Raw genomic sequence first — 23468 nt, forward strand, 5'->3', positions numbered from 1 at the left:
GGTTTCTCTCAAGTCAGCAGACGACTTAGGAGACACCAGCGTGATGTGTTCACCAGCGAGCTGGAAGTCTTTCTGTCCTGCCAATCAGTCTCCCTTCTCTCTTCCTGGCCGGCGGCCATGTGATTCTCCTCCACTAGGCGGCAGCATTGAGCCGTCATCACACAACGAGTGCAAGGCGCTGAAAAGAAGAGAAGGAAAGACCAGGAGTTCTTCAGTGAAAAATCCAAGAGGGGCTGAAATCTGAAATCCCTCTGAGACTTGTTCCTTACTCTGTGCTGAACGAGGGACTATACTGGGGGAAAGAGAGGAAGAAAGGAGGGATGGGGTGGAGAGGGCCAGGAGAGGAGACGGGGAAGTGGCAGACATTCAGACAAGAGAAGAAGAGCAGCTGAGGTGAAAGATGAACTGAAGAATGATAAAAAAGAGGACAAACTGAGAAACAAAGTGCAGAACCTTAAATGTGTGACTTCCTTGATGACCTTGTGTGTGCTGCGGTCGGGGTCAGGGTCTCCAGTCCACCTCTCTGTTATATAACGGCCCACAACGCTCCTGATCACAGTCAGAGGACCTAATTGAAGCCAGTCATTTTCTTTGGAATGGAGGTGGCGCTGCAGCGAGCCGAGAACAGCCCAGACTTCCCCCCCGGAGCCCACAGCTGATTGATCTGACTGTTTTCTAAGGCTTTAGGAAGGAGAAGGCGAGGACGGGGACACGTGGCCCCGGGGACGGCAGCTGGAGTCAAACCTCTGACCGTCAGTCAGCTCAGCTCACAGGTCATCAGAGGAGAGAAGCGGGAGATGAGGGACAGACAGAAGCTTCTGCTGAAGGAGTCAGGAAAAAAGGAAAGAGAATAAAAAAGGTGGAAAATGAAAGAACAACAGAGATAATAAAAGACACTGAAAAGAGCGAAAGAAAGAAAGTGCATGAGAACTCTGCCGAAGTGCCCCTGAGCAATGCTGCGTCAGTACGTGTGACAGTACAGGAGAATAAAGTGATAATCTGTAAATGAAATGACCACTGCAGAGTTATGAATCAGCTTTTCACTGTGGGACCAACATTTCCACTCGTTGGGACGGCAGTAATTTAGGAACCAAATGATGTCATTTTCGGTCCGAGGTCCGCGGTTCGTGTCCCATGATGCACCGGGAACAAGGACGGCAGCAAACACGAAGAGATCGACCTGAAGGAGCGGAGTATAAGCTGGAAATACGCACCAAACTCCGTGCGTAAAGGCGCGTCTTATATCCGTGGAAAGTTTGCAACGAAACTAACCAACTACAGCGAAATCCGTCAGTGATTCGGAGTCTCACGTCGCTGCTGCTCTGTGAAAACGGGGGCACATCGTCGTGACGTGTGCGCAGGTGATCACTTTCAGAGGGCGCACGTCCTGCACGGAGGCACAGGACATGAACGGAACTGCGCGCCCCGCTTCTCTCTGCCTCCCTCACTGGCGCGCCGCCAGCTCCAGCACGCTCCAAGCCTCCTCTCCTCTTGCGCCGCTCGCCGCTCACTTTACATCACCCCTCCTTCTGAGAGAGGAGAGAAGGGAGGGGAGGGAGGGGAGGGAGGAGAGGGGAAAAGCGAGGAGGAGGAGGAGGAGGAGGAGGGGAAGGGGTCCTCCAGGAGCTGAAAGAGGTGGAGTGGAGGGGAGGGATGGAGGGAGGCAGAAGAGGGGGAGGAGGAGGCAAAGGAGGAGGAGGAGGGGGGAAGGGGAGGGGAGTCTCTCTCCCTCTCTAGCCGACGCTGGAGTGAGGTGGGGTGGGGTTGGAGGGGGGCGACGGGAGCCCTTGGCCGCCTATTCGCCTTCCAGTTGCCTCCGCGCTATATAAACACTCATTGGTGCCTCTGGCTTGACGCACACACACTCTTTACGCACGCGTCCATGTACACGTACGTACACACACACACACACACACACTGAGGGTGACTTGTATAGGCAGCCAGCGGGAAGAGAGAGAGAGAGAGAGAGAGAGAGAGAGAGAGAGAGAGAGAGAGCAGCGCTCTGAGGAACAGAAAGGTACACAGAGAAGAGAGTGGACGACAGAAAGTGAGAGAAGGAGAAGGAGGACGGTGGCTCCTGAGCATCTCTGCGCACCTTTTCAGTCCTGCACGCTCACGGATCTTTAAAGTCTACACTTTGTCTTCGTTTGCTCCAGAGGGACATTTAAACTTTTAGAAAGAGGCTTCTTCTTATTTATTTTATTCTTTTTTAACGCTTTTTGATGGGAAGTTGAGAGGAGAGAGAGACGCGATTCCTGGAAGAGTTTTCCTTCATTTTTCCCTCCAAACCAAGTCTTTCCATCTCTCGAGAAGTTTGAAGAAGTGAAGCCCCTGTTAGCTCCCGGGCTCGGCTTCACTTTTTCCACGTGTCCCAGCTTTTGACATAAACGTGTCACCTTGAGATTTTTTGCTTCCCTTCAAGTTTCAGACTTTAAAAAGAAAAAAAATACCCACAAACGTGACCAAAAATGAGATTTCAAACACCAGGACAGTCCCCAGTCTTGTCTGATTGTTGTCCCGAGTGCTCACATCATTAACACAAAGTGACTTTTGATGGTTTTGCTTTTTCACATCACGAGCTGAGGTGTGACGCTGAAGACACGCGGAGCCGGGCAGCGCAGCTCACCTGTAGCATCTCCTCCGCTTTGGTTTGCACTTTGCTTTACTGTGTGACTGTTTGAAGACAGAGATTCATTCAAAGTGAAAGAAACCACCGCACTCCACAGCCCTTCATTCATTCTGCAAACACGAGCCGCTCGCTGTCACTCACAGGGCGCGTCGGAGTGCGTGACGGGGCGTTCATGTGAGAAACTTTGACTCTGACATCCTCCACATCTGAGCATTTTTTGTCACGAATAGCAAGTTTAGAGAAAGTTCTCGTCCTCGTTTTTGAACGTCGTCCAGAGCTCCAGAGAGACCGCCGGGCTCTCCATCATCATGCTGTTCGACAGTTTCGACCTCGTCTCGGCTCTGGCCACTCTGGCCGCCTGCCTGGTGTCCATGGCCCTGCTCCTCGCCGTCTCCCAGCAGCTGTGGCAGCTCAGATGGACGGCCACGCGGGATAAAAACTGCAAGCTCCCCATGCCCAAAGGATCCATGGGCTTCCCCTTCATCGGCGAAACCTGCCACTGGCTCCTGCAGGTAAGCGCGCCCTCGGGGCGGGGAGGGGGGCTTGTCGGAGCGCGACACGGGGTCTGGGTGAGCGCGGGTCCCGGTGTCTGCGCGGGGACAGAGTGGGACCTTAACCACGTATGATGAAATCAGTCTTATCTGTGTCTTTATGCGATTCTTTTAGACTTTTTACGTTCATCCATCGCACTTATTTGCTGGTTTTACTGTGTGCGCCCGTCTGATGGATGTCAACAGCAGCTCAGCGGTGAGTTAGCCTGCACCAGCGCAGTTAGACGACCGCAAAGCGTTTCAGGCACTTTTGCACAGGTTTTGCCACACGCGCCACTGCGTGATGCTCACAAATCAAACATCCATCAGCGCGAGCCACAAGAAAAACGACTTTTTCACCAAAGTCCGTGTTAGTTTTCACAACTTTTATGAGTTTGGCTCAACGTCCCAGGACGTGTAGTCTGAGACCGGCTCATGACGTCTCATCTCAGCCACAGTAAGGTCTGTTTTCCTGTAAAACGTGTGTCTCGAGGCACATGTGAGCTGCTTCCTTCTCATCCTGCGCCTGTGATGCACACTGAGCGGCTCCAGTCAGCGCGCAGCCGCCGGCAGCCACACGCGCCCCACAATCAAAGACTTTCACTTCAGCTTTGATTAGTTTATAGCCCTGCAATCTGTCTGCCATTCAGCTGTGGCTCCAGCAGGCGATCACATCAGGCGGGAGGGTGTCGGGCCAGCCAGCCTGCCGCGGCGCGACTTCCCGTGCGCGGCGGGGTCGCGCCGCAGTCAGGCTGATTGGTTATCGGTCTCATCTGATATGATGGCAGTTACGCTTGTCTCTGAGCAGAAGGCAAAGTCAGAACACAAATCGAGCTCTTGTCACTTGTGTGAGATTTGTAATTAAAGTTCGACGTTTATTATGCAAAAACGACGAGAATGTGTTGATTGTTTGGGTCAGTTTAGAGGCGGAACGCAGACGCAGTTCTGTGGGTAAAAGGCTGAAGGCTGAAGGTGAGGGTAGAGTGCACTCCTCCACCTCCTCCTCCTCCTCCTCCTGCTGGGTGGTGGATCCAGATGCGGGCTAATCGCGGCTGCATCCGACAACAGAAGTTTCCAGCGCGCTTGAGTGTTTCAGAAACCAGTGAGCAACACGGACTCCTGCTGCTACACGCTGACTGTCAGCGAGCCTGCAGAAACAGGAAGCTCCTGTGACGTGCACGTGCGGGTCGTAAAGCTCTCAGTGAGGGATGCTGATCTAACACCTTCACTGCTCTAACAGTTTGCTCCAAAACCTGACGAACTGATCTTCCAATCAGCGCGCTGGTGCCGACATCCTTCGTGCGCAGAGGAAACTGGGGATGTGTGCTTAAACTTTCGGCTTGACCCCACCGGCTGCACGCGAGTCTCGCTACCCAGCAGCGTGAAATGATGGCTCCCAGGAGCACCCCGACACAAAGGGTCGGGAGAGAGGGAGAGAGAGGGGGAGAAAAGCAGGAGTCGGACGAGCGGAGGCACGTCAGCCGCGTGCGGGGCTTGAACTCGCGGTGCTCCTCTCCGTTACATCTGACACCGAGCGAGACGCGTTCCCGGAATGCAACCGGGGACCTCGGCCAAGTTTATGGTGGGAGGGTGGGGTGGAGGGGGGCACGTCAGTCAGACAGAGGAATGAAAGGGAGAGTGTGCCTGTACTTATGAGGACCAACTGTCCCCACAAGCAGAGCAAAACCAGGAAGTATCTGCAGACCGAGGACAGTCCTGGTCACAGACTGGGACCTGATCCCAGTGCAGTCAGTGAAATGCCTCAGAAATGTTGTTAAGCTGAGTGTGTGTGTGTGTGTGGGACAGAGAAAGAGATGCTCTGCTGCAGCCTAATGATCATCAGCTCTGTGGGAAAGTCAGCCCGACAGACACCTGATGGGACGCTGCTTTGTGTCTCAGCTTCTGGTCTGCTGCCTGACTGCTCACGGAGACGGCGTGTCACAGGGGACGGGTCGTCTGCTCTGCTGATGAGGACCTCTGAGAGCGCCGAGGCCTGAATCAAAGTCAAGAAATTAAGAAATCAGGAGACAGACGTTGGGTCTGAGTGTCAGAGCAGATGAAGGAAGCTGCTTACGACACGTCGCCTTTGTGTCGCGACACAGCAGCTTTCTGTCAACAGATAAAACACTTTCACGGCCTGAAAAAGAACCTTTTGTTCACTGTCATCATTTGTTCAAAGTAGCTCAAATCAGATGGCAGCACGAAAAGTCTTGAAAAGAATCTGACATCTCGTTCGTCGGCCCGCTGATGTCATTCTGAAGTTAACAAAACGTCTGTAGTTTCCTGAAGTCAAAAGACGAATACTATTGTTGCTCCTCTGGAAATCTGCTTTGTCATTTTTAGAGGTTCTCTTCTAATTGTTGAGATTCTGAATTATTTGGCAACACTGAGAAAACAAACTGTGAACGAGCTCCTTCTCTTTCAGCTCTGGTTTTGGTCTCCACCAACCCCTGAGGGAAATATCTGTCTTTACAGCAGCCAAAAGCTCCGGTGTGAGCACCAGCTGGGTCTGTAACTTTGTCTGTGTGGGGACTTTAGAGCTCCTCCTCTGGGAGCGACACTGCAGGAGCACTGAGAGCGAGCCGGGACGCCGGAGTTGTGGTCCGGCGGATCTTTACGGCTGCTTTGATGAGGGTTGGTGATCGTATCCCACCGCTGAAACGTACTGAACCACAGACGATTCCTGAGCTGCAGTGTGTGTGTGTGTGTGTGTGTGTGTGTGTGAGAATGGGAAGCAGTTATGCAGGAATACATCATAACATGTGCATAAGCGCACTGTTTCTGCATCCTGAAAGAGTTTTCCTTTATTCACATTCACTTCGAGTCCCTGTCCTTGTTTCCCAGGACGCCTCCATAAACGCTCTCTCTGTTTAAGTGGCTTTATATACACACAGTGTATTTTTAACTCCACACACACACACACACGTGTAGCAGCAGCAGCAGCAGCAGCAGCACACTGTAGTAACGAGTTCATTTTAAAGCGACCTGCAGTTAGGTTTACGGTCACTCTGCCAAAGAGCTGTCTGCTCTCATTAGGAGCTGCTGGAGCTTTCTGAAGGGACGGAGCCAAGCAGGAGCGTTGCTACAGAGCAACACACACACACACACACACACACACACTGAAACACTACCTACACGGTGCAGACTCATGCATACATCAATATAAACACACATTAGTTAAGCATGTAAATTTGATGCACCTACGCAAGCAGATAAGCCAACACGCTTTCCATACAGGTGCATGAACGTCCACATGTTCCCTCATTGATTCATGGACACACACGTGAATCCATTCAGTTCTTTACCTGTGAACACCAAGGTGTTCTCACGTCTTGTATGAAACTGTGTTCAGCTCTTATTTTACAAAACCGCTTCAGTCCACAGGTAGAAATAAACATCGCCTCATACAAGATAAACGCTTAAGGTCTGTCGGAAACCTAAAACCCAAACTTCTTCACCAGGAGAAAGTTACAAATGAAAGTTCAGATTGAAAGCAAAAGTTTGAGTCAAATGCACAAGCCTCTGAAATAACATAACGTGATTTAAATCTGAGCTCTGTCAATTTGGAAAATGAAAGCAGTTACCTCCTGCTGCCACTTGGGGTCACTAAAGTGCAAAGTTCTCAGATGTGGTTTTGAATTAACTGATGGTTTAGATGTGAAATTAAAAACAAGCTTGCGGTTTATCTGCAGAAGGTCAAACCATTAACACAAATGTGCAAAGAGTTCCTGCTAATGAAGTTCTTCAAACTTCACTTGTTTGCCCACCGGGGGGTCGCTGCAGCGATGAAATCAGCTTCTACAGACAAGCTCAGACGTCCAGAGGCGCTGATCTCAGTCAGCGAGGGGAAACCTTTCTGCTATTCTGGATACAACTTCTGCTGGTCTGGTTCTGATACCTCACACACACACACACACACACACACACACACTCCCCAATGCGGTGCAGACAGGCAGGACTGAATCTGGGTCAGACCAGAGGAAATGAACACATGGCATAGAGACTCGGACTGTACTGTGTGTTTGTGTGCGATTTAGGTGTGTGAATGAGCCACACACACACACAAACACACAGCAGATTTATCAGTCATTGTTTTCTCCCTTTACACACACACACACACACACACACACACACACACACACACGGTCTGCCAGCCTGTCTTCTTGTCTGTCTGTTTTGCAGTGATGAAGTGTAAATGACGGTGGGCAGAGTAATAACAGTCCTGCAGACCAAACACTCTCTCATGTCACATGGTGATGACAGCTCTCTCTCCCTCTCTTTTCCTCTTCTTCTTCCTCTTCTTCTTCTTCTTCTTCTACACCTGTCCTGCCGTCCCCAGCTTGGTCCCAAAGTGAAAACACTGCTTATCTCCTCTGATGTTTGAGGAAGCGTAAGAAAACAAGAAAAAGATTTTTAACATCTTACACAAAATGTACTGGGAGTCGCACATGTTGCAGCGGTTACCAGCTTCTGTCCTGGTTTACCAGCTCAACCAGTTAACCAGCTCACACCAGAGGCAGTCAAAGTGAAAAGTCGCTTCTGCTTCTCATGCAGAGGATCTTTAAAAACGCTCGTCGTGTCCAAGTGCTGGTTGAAATCCATCCTCGCGACGTGCAGGGTCTTTTTCCACTTGAAGCCGGCCGATCGCCTCGGAGCCGTTCTGGTTCGCAGCACATGTGGGATCTTTGTTTTTAGGCGGATTGTGCCTTTAACCAGTTCAGACAGAGTGGGGATTGTGTGGCCTGGTGGCTTCATCTACACTAAGGTTCCATTACTGCGGTCCAACACACTGTGTGCTGCATAGCTGCGGTCACACTCACACACACAGACGCCAAATGGAAATACTATGAGTGTATGAGCACATATAGAGTATGTAGATATAACACACACACACCTTGACAGACACACACACACACTGGCCCAGCGCAGAGACGTGTGTGAGCTCAGCCGGATCACATTACAACACCACATGATTAACTCTTTCTCCCCGTTCTTCTTCTTCTTCTTCTTCTGCGTCTTTGCGGGTGTTTGCTGGGTGATACATAGTTCACTGGGCGGGCAGCCCTTTATGTGTGTGCTGAAACGGTGTTAACATTCAAGGCAGGACTCCTGAACCTCCGACTGCTCTTCGTCTCACGCGGCTCCTCTCCATCGTCTTTGCACTCCGCTCTTTATTTTGTCCGGTGTTTCGGTGTGTTTTAATTCACTGATCGCTAACAAGGTTCTCGCTGTGTTTCTGTTGTTCTTGTTCATAAGAAGACTTTTTAAAGACCTTTGAAGGCGACCGCGTTTCCCGCCTCGTCGTTCCTTGACAGCCACGGCTTCTGTTGCTCTGCTTCTGTTCGCTCTTCGCCTCTTCTGTACTTTCTAACTGACTGTTGTCCTCCGCTCAGAAACGACGTCGACGGCTGCAGCTTCGTCGCATAAACCAAAAATGTTTACTTGTTCTGGTACAAGTTTTTATATTCCAGTTTATTCTTATTCTCCCTTCTCCATCCATCCATCCATCCGTGCCTTCCTCCTCCTCTTCCTCCTCCTCTTGTTCAGACTAGCAGGAGGTGCTGGCAGCGCTCTCCCGTGCCCCTTCTTTCACCCCGAGAACACGCCGCTCCCTCCTCCAGCGCTGGTGTCCTGGGCCGCGTACAGAGCACAATGTTAAGCTGTCTTTCTCAATGAGAGTGAGAGTGTGTGTGTGTGTGTGTGTGATTGCATTTGAACTTTGCATATTGTCACCAAATCCCATGAAAAGGCCAGGACCAACAACCTGCCAAAATCGCCCAAAACAGCTGGGATCTGTAGTTTTGGAACAAAAAGGGGCTTTAGCAGGGGACTATTTTCAGCGGCGGAGTACTTGTCAGTAGGAGACAGTAAGAAAACCAGGGAGCCTCGGCAGAACTCTGCGTGTATTTGCTGAGCTGCACTCGGCGGGTCTGCATTCACTTGTAGCTGTGTGTGTCAGGGTATTAGCTGGGGTCCCGGGGTGAGTGCTTAGAGAGTTTTGAACAACCGTAATCTCCCTTCCTATAATGTCCCCGGGTCAGGGGCCAACCCTCTCTCCCTCTCTCCCTCCTGCTCTCTCTCTCGCTCTCCATCTCCATTCTCCTGGTTTTTTGGCTGAACCATCCGAAGCCCTTTCTCGTTAATCCGTCCTTTTTGAGGCGAGCACCCTTCCCATCTCTCCGCCTCCTCTGCCACGCTCTGCGCTCGCTTTCTCTCGCTCGGCTTTTGGCGCTCGCCCTCTTTTGCACTTTCCGCTCTTTCTCACTCCCCCACCTCCATTCTTCATCCCTCTTCCTCCCCGTCTTCTCTTTCCTTCCTTCTTTCCTTTCCTTTCTCTCATCCTACTTTCTTATTCCCTCCCTTTCGTCTTCGCTCTCCGTCGCTCTGATGTGGTGGCGTGACCGCAAAGGGACAGGGTTCATTGTCGAGTCGAGGACCGATCACACCATTCAAACACACACACACACACACACACACACTGGTTCCTTGGTGTATCTGGCACAGGCTGAATGATTGGCAGCTGAAAAGAAAGAAGGAATTCCCTCACAGCCTTTGACCTCGTTTCCTCTCCCTCCCGTCCTGCTGCTGCCGCTCTCTCGCTTTTCATTTTTAACCTTTACGTTAGAGATTCACCTTCTGGGCAAATTTTGGTCTTGATGTTTGTGCGCTGCATTTCCCCTCCACTCCACAAAAAATAGTAGTCAAGTAGAGCAGCCAAAGCTTTGACTTTTCCGATGAAGCAGTTTCCTCTTTCACTTCGCGGCCTTGTGAGAAGCTGCACTCGAACCAACGGCTTCAGTTGTGCCGTCGGGGCCTGCAGAGAGAGGAAATAACCAATCAGCAGTCAGCTCGCTTCCAGCAGATACGGAGGTCAGCATGGATGCGACCCGTGCAGGGTAGTAAAAACATGAAGACATTAGGTTTTCTAACATGCAGGCTAAACTGAAGGACAATTTGCAAGTTAAGTCAATGAAACAATGAAATCCACACAAAGCAGAAGGTGAGAGTCAGGCTGAGCAGGCGGGAAGAACAACGCAAAGTGATTTCATCAGCGGCACCGAAACAAACTGACTTCAAACGCACTCGACGTCTTCTTCTCTCTTTGCTCTCAAACTTGTGGCGGTGAGCGACTCTCTGCCTCCCGCTTTGCTGCGTTCAGGCGTGCTGTCGCTCATTTCCTGCTACTGTTTTCCCATCAGCCTCTCTGCTCCCCCTCAGCAGCCACTCTAATGTTTCTGTTTAATAACTGCTGCAAATGTACACCTTCTCTGCACACACACACCGAGCTAGCCGGAGTGTGTGTGTGTGTGTGTGCTGGTTGAGCCGCGGCGTTGATCTGAGTAAACATAATTAGCTGTGTTTTTTTGTCTTGCCCTAATAAAAGAGTCATTTGTTGGACATTTCCACTGCGCTACAAAGAGGACATTTATAAGCCCGGGCCCCGGTTCGCCCCCAGGCCAACCCCAACAGAACAGACGGGGGTATTTTTAGCACGGCCGGCGCGCTAGCTAGCCCTGCTCGGACAGAGTGTGTGTGTGTGTGTGTGTGTGTGTGAGAGAGAGAGAGGAGTGTGTGTTTGCAGAGAGAGAGAACAACAGAGACGGGGAGATTTCATTTTCTGTGATCGCGGTGGCGTTTATCAGAAACTTTGAGCGTATGTTTGCAATGAAAGGTTTTTGTGTGTGCATTTGGATGGCGTGTGTGGAAAATCCTCATCAAACACACACACACACACACACACACACACACACACACCCCTCCCCCATCCTTTATTGAGGTTCTTGTAAAATATCTGATAAATCTCTGTTCAAAAAATATAAAAGGGACTCTGTAGAAGCTGACATCGCTGGTTACAAGAACGACCCTGTCCAGACTGTACACACACACACACACACACACACACACACACTTCAGGGCTATTCCCTGACTTTGTTACTGAACACTATTCCTGACCTTCGCTGCTGTGTTTAAGCTTTAACGCTGACTCTGACCTTCATCTGGACCTGCCGCTCTGTGCAGCCTCTGACAGCTCGGGCTGCAGTTTGTACCTGCCGTTTGCTTGAACCTGATGTGCACCAGCGCCGCTTTTAGTTTTACCTCAAAGTGAATGGGGGTTTTGTGCGAGACGGACAGAAAGTAGGAGGACGGGACACGTCTGAGTTTAGATTTGCACGCTGCTTTGTGTTTGGTCGCAGCAGAGAAAAGAGCAAACTGAACCTTTATTGCATATCTTGCTGAGTAGAGGAGATTCAAAGTAAAAAGTCGTGCCACCTTGAGATCCCAGATTTCAGTTAAAATTGCTATAAAACGTGCGAGTCAAAAATCTGTGAGCCATCAGTTAAACGGAGGCTGTAGTTGGACTGTCAAGCTGCAAATTACCCAACTTTAATAAATAAAACTTGATAACATAACGGTCACAAAACTTTACTTTAACAAAATATCTGAAAGACACTTAACGAAAGCAGCAACTGTCACGATTATCCCACAAAATGACCTCTGACAACTCGTGAACGTACAGAAATCATGTGACACAGAGTTAAATAACACAGCGTGATTAAAGTGCGTGTTTATGTGACAAATCTTTTTTGTTTTGTTTTGTTTTGTGGACCATGTTTACGCCCACTAAATGTTCTGCATCCTGTTTTGATGGCGTCAGCATCGCGTTCGGCCGTCGTAAAAACCTCCAACCGTTTCGTGAGGCATCGCAGTCATTTGTTGCAGTGAAGTCCAGCTACGCAGTACGTCGAAGCGATTCACACCACCTTCACAAACAACGAGCGAAGCAGCTGAACGCGAAAACAGCCAGAAAAATTCGCCATAAACTCCCTGATGTCTGCCTTTGTTGTTCGCCGAGCGAGCGCGTTCCTCCTGACTTCCACACATCATGATGTGCGCCTCCACAGCCGGCTTGTCCCTCTCGCAGTCGCTAGGCAACACATCCACAAGAGGGAGGAAAGAAAAAAAAGCTTTAAAACTTTATGCCCGCCATCATTAAGAGAAACCTCTTTATGGTTTTCAGCTCACATCAGAGTTTGTTGCCTGTGACCTCGGCGGTAAAATCAGCCGTAATGTTGTGGTAGCAATTTTGGTTTCTGGGTTTTTTTGCGAAACTGAGCGAGTGTTTACAGTGAAGGGTCCTTCGCGTCGCTGACGTTTGGGGGGGAAAGTGTGTGTTCAGCCTGCGCAATCAGTGTGAGGCTGTGACGCCTGCGTCGCCGCGGCAAAGTCTGCGACTCTCGCTGTGTGTGTGTGTGTGTGTGTGTGTGTCGTGATCCTGTGTGCGGTTATGTACGTGTTCCTCTGCAAGAGAAGTGTGGCGTCATTACATCACAACTTTTCCATGCTTGCTCTGTGTGTGTGTTTTGCCAGATTTGGGAGGGAGAGGGGGGTGTACACTTCTCACCTTTTATGCTAAATGTCATCCAGACCACACCCCTGGCACACACACTCACACACTCACACACACTCATTACTTTAATGTAACTTTTCTTGTTTTACACACATTTTTTTTTTCGTTTTCTTGTGGTGAACAAGACAGATGAAAACCTCCAGTATGCAGCCAAAATGTGTGTGTGTGTGTGTGTGTGTGTGTGTGTGTGTGTGTGTGTGTGAAGTCAAAATATGGAGAAATGGAAAGAGAAAACGTATGAAGAGATACACACACATAATGCACATAGCTGCACTCACACACACTTGCACACACACCACAAAAAGTACACAATCGGCCCAATCTGATGCTGTATCTTGGAGTGTGAAAGGGAGCCTTGTCTGGCTGCCTGAGGAACTCCCTTCGAACTGGGCTGTGTGTGTGTGTGTGTGTGTGTGTGTGTGTGTGTGTGTGTGTGTGTGTGTGTGTGCAGGCCTGCCAGGCAGACATACTAAACCACTCTACATCCATGTGGCAGCAAAATGTAGCTTGGAAAACAACCCCACTCTTACACACACACACACACCCTGAGGGCCAGAGGCCAGCCGGCGACCTGGTGTGTGTGTGTGTGTGTGTGTGTGTGTGTGTGCATGCCACAGTAGAAAGAGGAAGTGTACAGGAGCTGTGAAAACAGTTCGGGTCAACAGTTTGTACCCGAACAGAGAGAGAAAAAGAAACCGAAATCTGCAAAGGGAGATAAAAGACTGAATATTCCTTTAAAAACACATTAGGAGAGTAAAGAAATCGACCAGACAGGCTACACTTATCAAAAATAAAGCAGGAAAATGTTCCAGTACTGACATCAGCCCCTCGAAATCAAAGAGAAGTCGCTTTCTAGTTGTCACTTTGCACATCCAAGTGAATTCCAAAACCAGTCACACCAGGAAACGCAGCAGGAAGTCGACCGGCATGCAGCGCAGCCGGGAGGAAAGACGCGTACTGAGGAAAGCTTCTCGTGAAACTGGCCGAGAAAAGAGCAAACCTCCAAAACGCATGCACACTGTGTGGATAAACTTAACATCTGAAGCAGCTTAAGTGCAGCGACACACACACACACACATACACACAGCCACAGAGGCGGGGCGTGTCGGGCCGAATGCTAATTAGCAGCACTTTTCATCTATAAAAGCAGTCTGGCAATCAGAGTTTTCAAAGCAACATGAAACGGCTAGCAGAGCTGCAAAGAAGCTGAAGCATCTGTGCTCAATTTAGGCCGAGTTCACGCAGGGAAACGCTGACATGTGAGGTGCGTCGCGAGCCGGGGAGAAAGAGGGATGAGCCGAAACGCTGAAGCCGCGTGACGGGTATTCTGACGCCGCATGAGCAAACGTTCGCTTCACCCTCAGCGACAGAGAGAGAAACGCAGTGCAGTCGCGTCCGTCTGTTGAAACGTGCAGGCGCAAAGCGATTTGTCTGAGTGCAAGAACCGAAGAACAAGACACGCCGACAAACAGGAAGCAGGTCGATGTGGGAAGGATCGCAGTCAGCACCGGCGTCTCTAAAATTCTCAATTCCATAGCAACGGCGGTACAATTAAAGTCGGGTAAACATCGTGGTCACGGTTCATAAAAAGACAAATGTTCATCTGCATGGAAGTCAGCTGTGTGCCTCCACGTCCTCCACGCCCTCCACGCCCTCCACATCCTCCATGTCCTCCACGTCCGCCACGCCCTCCACATCAAGGCCGTTGGCATTGTGCGCCATTCGCGATTCCTAATTCTTGAGTAGAACACGAATATGGCAGAAATACACACAAACTAAAAGAAAACGATCAGAAGTGAAGGCGAAAATGATAAAAGATGAACAGTCGTGACCAAACGTGAACGGCCAATCGTTCGAGCGCCAAAAGCTACAGTTTCTGTTCTTGCGTTTCACTCTGAGACTCGCAGCAACTTAGCAGGTAGTTTTGAGTTTCCTCCATGTTAACAGTTCTTGGCTACTGAAGCGGTTTCTGATTTGATTGTATTAAATGTATTAAGGCTTCGCTGCAGGACTCTGAGCCACAAATTACACCGTAAACCAGAGTCACTGAGAGGATAAATTAGCTGCTTCTCACACACACACACACACACACACACACTGCAGTGAGAGGTGTGTCTCAAACAGGAAACACACAACCTGCTAAAATTAGTCCCTGAACGCACACAAACACACACAGATGAACGTATGCTTCGTACACTCAGGGACTCTGACACACACACACACACACACACACACACACACACACACACACATCCTGTGGCTTCTCTTGCAGTGTGAACGCTAACTGAAGCTCTTGGTGTGAATTCACATCAGAGCTAAAGGGGAAAAGAAAGAAACGTCTGCTCTTCTGCAGAAATGAGAGACTCTGTGATCTGAATGTGGAACCTGAGTGTTTCACAGCAGCTCGTAGTGCTGCTGCTTCTGGGCCGCGTATGTTTACATACGTTACCCGTGTGTGTGTGTGTGTGTGTGTGTGTGTGTGTGTGTGTGTCTCACAGTCATACATATCTCTTTCCCCAGGAGTAAACTGGGGTCAAACCAGTTAGTGTTGTCACAGCAATTTGCAGTCAGGCCTCTGCATGTTTGTTTGCAGTGTGTGTGCGTGTGTGTATACATGCATGTGTGTTTTCACTGTACGTGTGTGTGTGTGGAAGTGTGTGAATGACGTGTCTATCTGCCCGCGGGCTGATATATATTCTTTTCACCCAAACAGCCCATTTACAGTTCTGGGGTCGGCTCCCTCTCGCTCTGCCGTGACCCCGACCGTTTCGAGGTCAGCGTCAAAGCTGAACCCAGGTCAGCTCGCTAACTGACTCCAGCTCCGGTTCTCTGGGGTTCCGCTGACAGCCGGACGGCTCAAACTGAGGGGCGGGGGCCCGGCCGTGGGCTGTGTGGCCTCTTCTGGTGGCCGTTTTCTGTATCATCTGCAGCGAGTATGGAAGCTCTCTGCTGTGGTGCTGATGTGCTCCAGTTCTCCCAATTCCTTCGCTCTGGACCTCCTGGATGAGAAATTTCATTTACTGTACTGAAAGCCTGAGATGAAAATGTTTTGAGAACCTTTAACCTCAACTATTCACCAGCCAATGTTAAAGCTGAACTCAGATCACGTCCTAAAGGCACCCTAAATCAGTTTTCATTGAATTAACCTGGAGTATACAGGCTTCCTAAACATCTGCCGCTTACTTTTGCTCCGGGAGCCAAGACGATGGAAACATCAGTAACTTTTAGCATGTGGGGGCTCAGGCGAAATGGTCTGTTTGGGCCCCAAACCGCAGAGAGAAAAAGTACTTAGTCAGAGCTTTTAGAGGTGAACATCAAAGCTGCAGCGAAGGTCGGGTCCTAAAAGGCTGTTTCAAATTAATAGCAAGCGTAAAAATCAGTTGTAAGAGTCGCGGCAGAGCTTAGAGTCATACGCTTTTCTGTCTGTCTGCATCTTTGGGCTGCGAGTTAATGCTGACGGCGGCGAGGACGAGGGGAAAGGCGACGATATCCGTCGCAACCGTATCCTTGTGATGTGACATCATATGGTCAAAACATCAGCTTTTCAACCTCGGCCGGACGAAAACCACTTAGAGGGCTCATTATCAACCTGGTTTTCTTTTTCCCAAAGTCAAAGCGAGCATGAAGAAGAGAAATCATAAAGTCTGAGGCAGAAGACGGGGGGGATCTCCATCAACTGAAGGTACAGGAAAAGCAGTTTTCGGTTTAACAGGGTGGAGTGTTTGGGGATTTCCTCAGAAGGATGTCTCCTTCACACCTTCTGCTGGTAAAGGGAAATTCCAAATTTCAGTAAAATTCACCTCATTTCCTCAACAGGGTGTCTCTGCCCCGAGCGTCCTGTGAAACCGCCTTTTCTCCCGCTTCCTTCAGGTTTCAGAGTTTCGCTGATGTTTGCTGGGCTAAAAAAACAAACAAACAAAAAACTGAGATCTGAAAAGCTGAAATCAACTCTTAGCGAGTCAGTCACAGTGTCCTTGTTTGACTCCATCGAGCTTTTCAGACCGATCTTCATCCTCCTCACCCTCCTCTGTTTGTCTGTCTGTCTGTCTAGGGTTCGGGCTTCCACGCATCACGGAGGCAGAAGTACGGCAACGTCTTCAAGACACACCTGCTGGGCCGCCCTGTGATCCGGGTGACGGGCGCCGAGAACGTGCGCAAGGTGCTGATGGGCGAGCACACGCTGGTGACGGTGGACTGGCCTCAGAGCACCGCCACGCTGCTGGGACCCAACTCGCTGGCCAACAGCATCGGAGACATCCACCGCAAGAGGAGGAAGGTCAGGACACACACACGACCAACACACATGCGAAAGCGATTCAAACGGTGACGGGAGGAGACGGTGGTGTTGGACTCCATGTGAGAGACCACTTCAGCTGACATAAACCGATAACGTTATCAACCACTGGGACATTTTGCAGCTGTCTCTTTGGTAGCAATACCAGGTGTGTTAAGGTACAACACGACCTTCACATAACTCAAGTGGGTTTTGTACCTGAACATAACCACACCTTCAGCACAGCACCGTCAGAAACATTTCAGTCACACCTGTGGTTTGCAGAAACCTGCAGCGCCAGCATTCATTCTGGCAGCCGGGTTGCTCCTTTCGCCTCCTCACACTGCGTACCAGATGCCGAACGCTGCACCGATCACAGCTGTTATCTGCACCAGACTGCACACAAACACCATTTTGGAACATTTCAGCAGAAGTGCTGCAGATTCCAGCAGATCAGACGGATGCAGAAACACAGAAACACACAGATGGACAGAAAAACATTAAATATGTGCACTACATGCAGTACAGACTGTCACAGCACACACATCGATACCAGAGTATCAGAGACAACACACACTTTCCAAAAGCACTGGAGTCATCTGCTGCACAAAGAGGCAGGTAGGACACACACACACACACACACACACACACAGTATCAGTGTAAAGCTATCCCCTCCTCCTCTCCGTCTTATCAGCAGCGTCCTGGCTGCTGAAGCGTGAGAACGAGCCCTGCATCAGCCTCCTCCACCCATCTACACCCACCCACCTTCCACTACCTGTTTGTCTTTTTATTCTCATGCTCTCTGCTTAATTCTGCTAATTTCTCTCCTCTCTCTTCCTCTTTTTCTCAGTCTGTTTTGTTTTCACATTCCATCTCTCTTTACTTCCTCCTCTTCTCTCCCTTTCTGTGCCAGGACCATTTCAGGTAATCAGCCACTTACCTTTCCCTCCTATTATCCCGTTATCCCTGAGGCGCATACCTTCCCTCACGCACACATACACATAAACACACACATAGGCACACGCACACACACAGAGGAGCAGAATTAGAAGAAGCTGAATCTGCTGTGCTTTCCTGTAAATCAGTCTCTAGTTTTCTCTGTCTGGATCCTCCGTGGAGGAGAAAAGAAGAAGAAGAAGGGAGATATTTTTTTTATGTTATGTGGAAGGGTTTGCAGGTGGGGTCAGGTTTCGTTACCGTGGTGCCCGGGGACAGCAAGGGGTCGGCTGGGTCTAATCTGGGCTCTGATCCCCTCTCCTCTCCCCGGAGACCCCAGCACTAACCTCATGTAATGACCCCTGATTAGGAAGGCTGCCTCCAACACAGCACAAAGAGGGGCTTTCTGTGGGGGCCCAACACACACACACACACACACAAAAGCGTATGTGCACACACACCTGAACATTCCCCGCTCTCAACCCAAACAGCCAGACACACAGACGGGGTCAGTAATGTTGCTTACAGTGGCAGGTTTTGCTGAAGTGCCACTGAGCAAGACTAGCAATCTCAATCTGCTGCCCTTCTGACCTTTGACCTTCATGAGGAGGCAAAGGACAAACAGTAGGAGGTTTCCCCTGCAGGGACCAAGTGATGAAACATCTCCAGCACCTGCTTCTGCGAAAAGACATCCTGAAGACGCAGGACGCTAGTTTTGTCCCCAAAGGTTCCTTGAAGCCTTTTCTCCTGAATTACTTCCTCCTGCAGACAGCATTTGTCTTCTTGAGCTCCTCATCATCTGTGACAGCATTAATTCCTGGCTGGTTGACGGATGATTTTGTTTCCAGTCCAGCTTCCCTAATGAATTTGCTTGCCTGCGGCAGCCACAACACACATCGGAAACTCCTGCAGGTCAAACTGACCCAACAGATGCTACAAAGAGACCTGAATCCGCTCGCTAGCAGAGCAACATTAAGGCTACAGACAACCCATAATGCACCAGTCTCTGTACAGTCTAATATTCAGACTGAAAGAGTTATGAAATCTGATGTTTTTGTATAAATGAATGTCTAAAGGTTGAATTTGCATAAACATATTTCAACCTGTAAGCAGTTAAAAACGTAAGCTTTTCCACTTACGCCGGCTCTTTCCATTCAAAAACACGGCCTTTACAGCCAGTACATACGTCCTGTACTGTTAAATAAGAAACAGAAGAAGAAGAAAGAACGTTAGAGAACATGAACAGAAGGTAGGCGTGAGCCCGCCCACCTACAGCAAAGCATTTGGCTCCAGGTTTGTCCTGGCAGTCATCAAGTCACTTTTATCACAGGAGGGTCAACAGACAGACAGACAGAAACAGAGAGAGGGAACAGCAAGGAGGGCAGAAAGGTCAGCTGGGCAGTTTTCAAGGCTTGTGTGTGTGTGTGTGTGTGGGTTGGCAGCACTCCCTCCTGTTTTCTGGGTAATAAAACTAAGTCAACAGACAGAAGTGAAACAACATCGACTGAGAGAAAGAATGAGCGACTGGCTTACTGTCTGACCTACTGGACCAGAACTGCTCGTGTGTGCGTGTGTGTGTGTGTGTGTGTGTGTCGGTCGGCCCTCCTTGTGGTTTTCGTACGGAAAAACAATCTTCACACAGCACATTAGCCTTTGGTGGATCAACAGAGCCAGCCAGTTTCCATATAACCCCGTGTTAAGCTAGGAAACTAACTCCCTCAAAGAGCCACAGCGGCCTGGTTTTCCACTACAGGCCGATCAGGGCCAAACGGGGCCAGCCAGGACTTGCACACCGTCGCTGTCTGAAAGCAACATCAAACATATGCATTTCAGCAGCAAACAGACACACTTTATCGCTCTCATTACCATATCAAGGCTGGGTTTGTTCCAATGGGCTCAAGGTGGAAGCAGTGTGGGAACCACTTGGCTTGAAGTTTGAGAATAGATTCAATGAGGGATCTGAAAGGGTACATGAGACCTCTAGACCCTTTCTTTGGCCTGCCTGTGAACATCACCTGACAAACTACATGCTCGCTGAGCTGCAGTAAACATGCTGAGATGGCCTCCGCAAGCCATACCTGACGTGCAGCGGAAAAACGTCCCTGCATACTGAAATAACACTGGATGAATCCAAGTCAGGCACGTACACACACATGCAAATACACAGCGATGTTGACCGTGGCAGCCAGCTCTTTATTTTCACCCTCCTGACATACCTCTCACTCCTATTTTCTGTTCCTCCACTATTTAAATTCCACCTCTCTCTTTCCTTCTCTCTCCACATTTTCCTTCCCCTTGTTTTTCTTGTCTTTGGAACCATCCCTCCATCCCTAAATTTAGGGAAAAGGGAGAAGCACAAGCAGGGAAAACAGAGGGACCGGACAGGAATAAAAGAGACTGAACTGTCACCTTTTACTTGTTTTCTTTCCTGGATGCTTTCAGTGCAAAGCAACTTTCCTTTTTGTCTTGTGTCGGTGTGCTGCTCTGCATGCGGCCCTCTTGTCTCTCTGTGTGTGGTGGTGAGGGTGTTTCCTGCGCTTCCGCTCATCACCAGTAGAGGGCACTGCCAATTATAACTGAGCTGAGGTCAGTTCTGTCTGTCCTCTCTTTGCTATACTCAGTCCTGCACGCCTCTAAGGTCTAAAATAAAGAAAAGGTACACGTATGATGGGTTTTAGGAGTTATTTAAGATGGTGAATTATCAAAATCCACAGAGTCCACAGTGGTAGGAGGAAAAGTTAGGTACAGAATCAGTAAAGTAATTCAGTAAAAGAATGTTAAAACACTGCAGTGGTGGAGGGAGCACTGCAATTCTGTACTTAAAAAGTCAGGTATTTTAAATTGTACTTAAGTAAAAAGATAAGATATATGAAAATGTACTCATTATGCAGAGTGAAGGCTCTTGAATGTTATGTTCAACATGGGGCAGATTATAATACACTAAAACACCACCGGGTCATTTAATCTATAAAAAATTTATGAGATTTTATTTCTTTCACTGTAGGGACATTTAGTGGAGTAAAAAGCACAAAATTTCCCTCTAATACACAAAATATTAAATAAGACAGGAATATTCAAATACTTTAAAGCAAAGAAATGGATGTTCAGCCTCCTGCGTGACGTTAGCTTAGCGTTAGCTGGCTGCTCTGACATTTACAGCAACACAGCAAACCTTCTCTGACTCAACGTGATGATAGAAGCGGGGCAAGACGTATGGATTGCTTGTTTGACTAAGAGGAAAACAGAGAAGGAATAAGAAGTATCTAAAAAAAAAAATAAAAAAGATGGATGAAGGGGCAGGGAGAGACGGGAAGAGGTGGGAGTAAAGAGAGAGAGAGAGAGAGAGTGAGAGGGAGGGAGGGAGGGAGGGAAAAGGAGGGCAGAGAGAAGAATAAAGGGGTCTTTACATGTCTGTGGAACCAGCAGCTCGCAGCACTTTCACATAATTTAAGACATATGGACGTTATTAGGACGACCGTGTCTGTGTGTGTGTGTGAGAGACTATATCAGTGTGTGTGTGCAAGAGTCTGGAAGTGTGTGTGTGTGCGCGACAGCGTGTGTGTCTTTAAGCCTGTGTCTTTGCGCTGCAGGCTACAGAAGACAGTCACGTTTTTGTGGTGCAGCAAAATGACTGTTGTGCTGAACACCACCACCCCCGTCCTGTGTGGAACTTGGACAGGCCCAGAGTGACGCTGCATAAAAAACTGTGTTTGACTGGCAGCAACGCCGAGGAGGGAGATACCACACTGTGTGTGTGTGTGTGTGTGTGTGTGTGTGTCTGACCTGTAGTTACCTTTCAGTCTTGGCCTCCTGTCTGCCTGCACACACACAATAACAGCCTGACTCACTGGTCCTACAGTAGCTCAACCCTGCTGTGTGTGTGTGTGTGTGTGTGTGTGTGTGTGTGTGTGTGTGTGTGCGGGCGTAGGAAGAGGACTCAACCAAATTGACCAATTATGCATAATCCCATGCAGATGGTTAAAGAGCTAAATTCACAGCGTTACACAACCTCCTTTGGCCTAACAAATATTTCACCTGATCACCTTTTTCTTCGGAGCTTGTGCTGAGCGTTGATCAACAAAGCGGCAAACTGCTGTCTGAGTCACGGATGAGTAGTTTAGTCATGGATTCAAAGACGTAGAAACCACTGAAGTGTGCAGCTGATTGAGCAGAAACCAATTAAATCATCAATGGCAAATTAACCAACCAATTTCCTTCCAATTTCTGAATGAAAAACACGTGAAATGAATGAATGACAACACTGACTGACTGACTCTCCAGCAGACATTAAAACACCGCTCACTTAACAAATGAGTGAAAAACTGTCCACTTAATCACGTGAGTAATTGACTAAATAAATGAATGTCTGACGGACTAAGTAAGCAGTCATGAAACGACATTATTGGACATAAATGCACGCATAAAGAACAAAGAAAAGCAGACAACGTGCAACAAGCCCAAAGACATTCACGAGCGTCACCCCATCACGTTTCATCCAGATTCCAGTCTCCACAGAAACCCTGATCCTCATCCGCCTAAAACAACAGCGACCCCGTAGACCTCCAAACTAACTACACCGACTGCTTTGTTAAGAAAAGAGGGGCCGTGAGAGCCCTGTGCTGTTCCTCAGACTGCTTTGAGGTCAGATAGTGTGTGTAATCCCCTGTGGTCAGGGTTCTAGAGCAGGTCACGTAAGCTGATCTGTGACCAGCGGCCCCAGGGCGCGGCAGCAGAGGAAATGTAGCGCTGCTAACGTCTTGTGATCTGCACTAACCACTCCCTAACACACACACAGTATTTATATATGTATATACCCATACAGTGCAGACATGTAATTCACACATGCACACAGCACCAGCTCAGTGGACTATTGTTCATTCATTCTGAGGGAGACGGGGGGGAAGCAGGGCTTAGAGGGATGATGAGAGACAGGGAAGAGGGCAACAGAGAAGAAAATGAGGCAGAGGACGAAATAAGAGTGCCCAAGTGACGGTTTGGTGGCTGAAGCACGGACCTCAGGAACCACATGTAGCCTCACGGGCCTGGACTCAAGTCCCGCTGGAAGCTCCTTTCTTCCTCCTCGACCTCCAGCGTGTCTCAGTGAAAAGAAGCAGCAACACTTTGTCTTTATCGCCGTGTTACTTCAGCGTGTAAACATATGGAACAAATATTCCAAATGCACAACAAAGTCGCTTTCTGTGTGCATGCTGCGCTTAAAGAGCTATAAATGAAAACACGCTATAATGTACTGGTTTCCCAAATGTTGATGCTGGACAAATGCCACTTTAAAGAGAAGTGATGAAGGAAACGTCATCTGGCAACATCCCGTCAGAGTTACTATAAGTAAAGTCAACAGTGTGTTAAGTGCAGTTTAGTTTATCTGCTGGGTTATAAACGGTAGAAGAAAAGTCATAAAAAATAACCCACAGCAATAAAATAAATTGAGAAAACCACAGACAACATGCAAGTTTGGGCAGGTTAGAAAGTGAAGAAGGAGCTCAGGAACAAAACAACAGAAAAATGCATCAAATCTACATGCAAAATGCTCAACCCACATCTTAACCAGCATTTCCAAAACGATCACAAGGCTCTCACAGTGAGCTGAGGGCCTGACTGACCAGCCAATCATCATTAGACAGACGCAGTCGCGCCTCACATGAAATCTGCTTGTTCAAATGTTTAAGTTTCAT

At 48.9% G+C, this 23468-nt stretch overlaps 1 protein-coding gene across 1 annotated transcript in view; it reads left to right on the forward strand.

Annotated features, from left to right (window-relative positions):
- Window positions 1–1805: 1805 nt before the first annotated feature.
- The window catches only part of LOC124054718 (cytochrome P450 26B1), a 28950-nt gene continuing 7287 nt past the window's right edge, over window positions 1806–23468 (forward strand). Inside the window, exons 1-2 of the mRNA XM_046381052.1 lie at window positions 1806–3141; window positions 16620–16844. Of these exons, the coding sequence (XP_046237008.1) occupies window positions 2938–3141; window positions 16620–16844 (429 nt within the window). The 5' untranslated portion in view covers window positions 1806–2937. The remainder of the gene's footprint in view (window positions 3142–16619; window positions 16845–23468) is intronic.

This window comes from Scatophagus argus, chromosome 23 (genome assembly GCF_020382885.2).
Source record: "Scatophagus argus isolate fScaArg1 chromosome 23, fScaArg1.pri, whole genome shotgun sequence".
NCBI lineage: Eukaryota > Metazoa > Chordata > Actinopteri > Scatophagidae > Scatophagus > Scatophagus argus.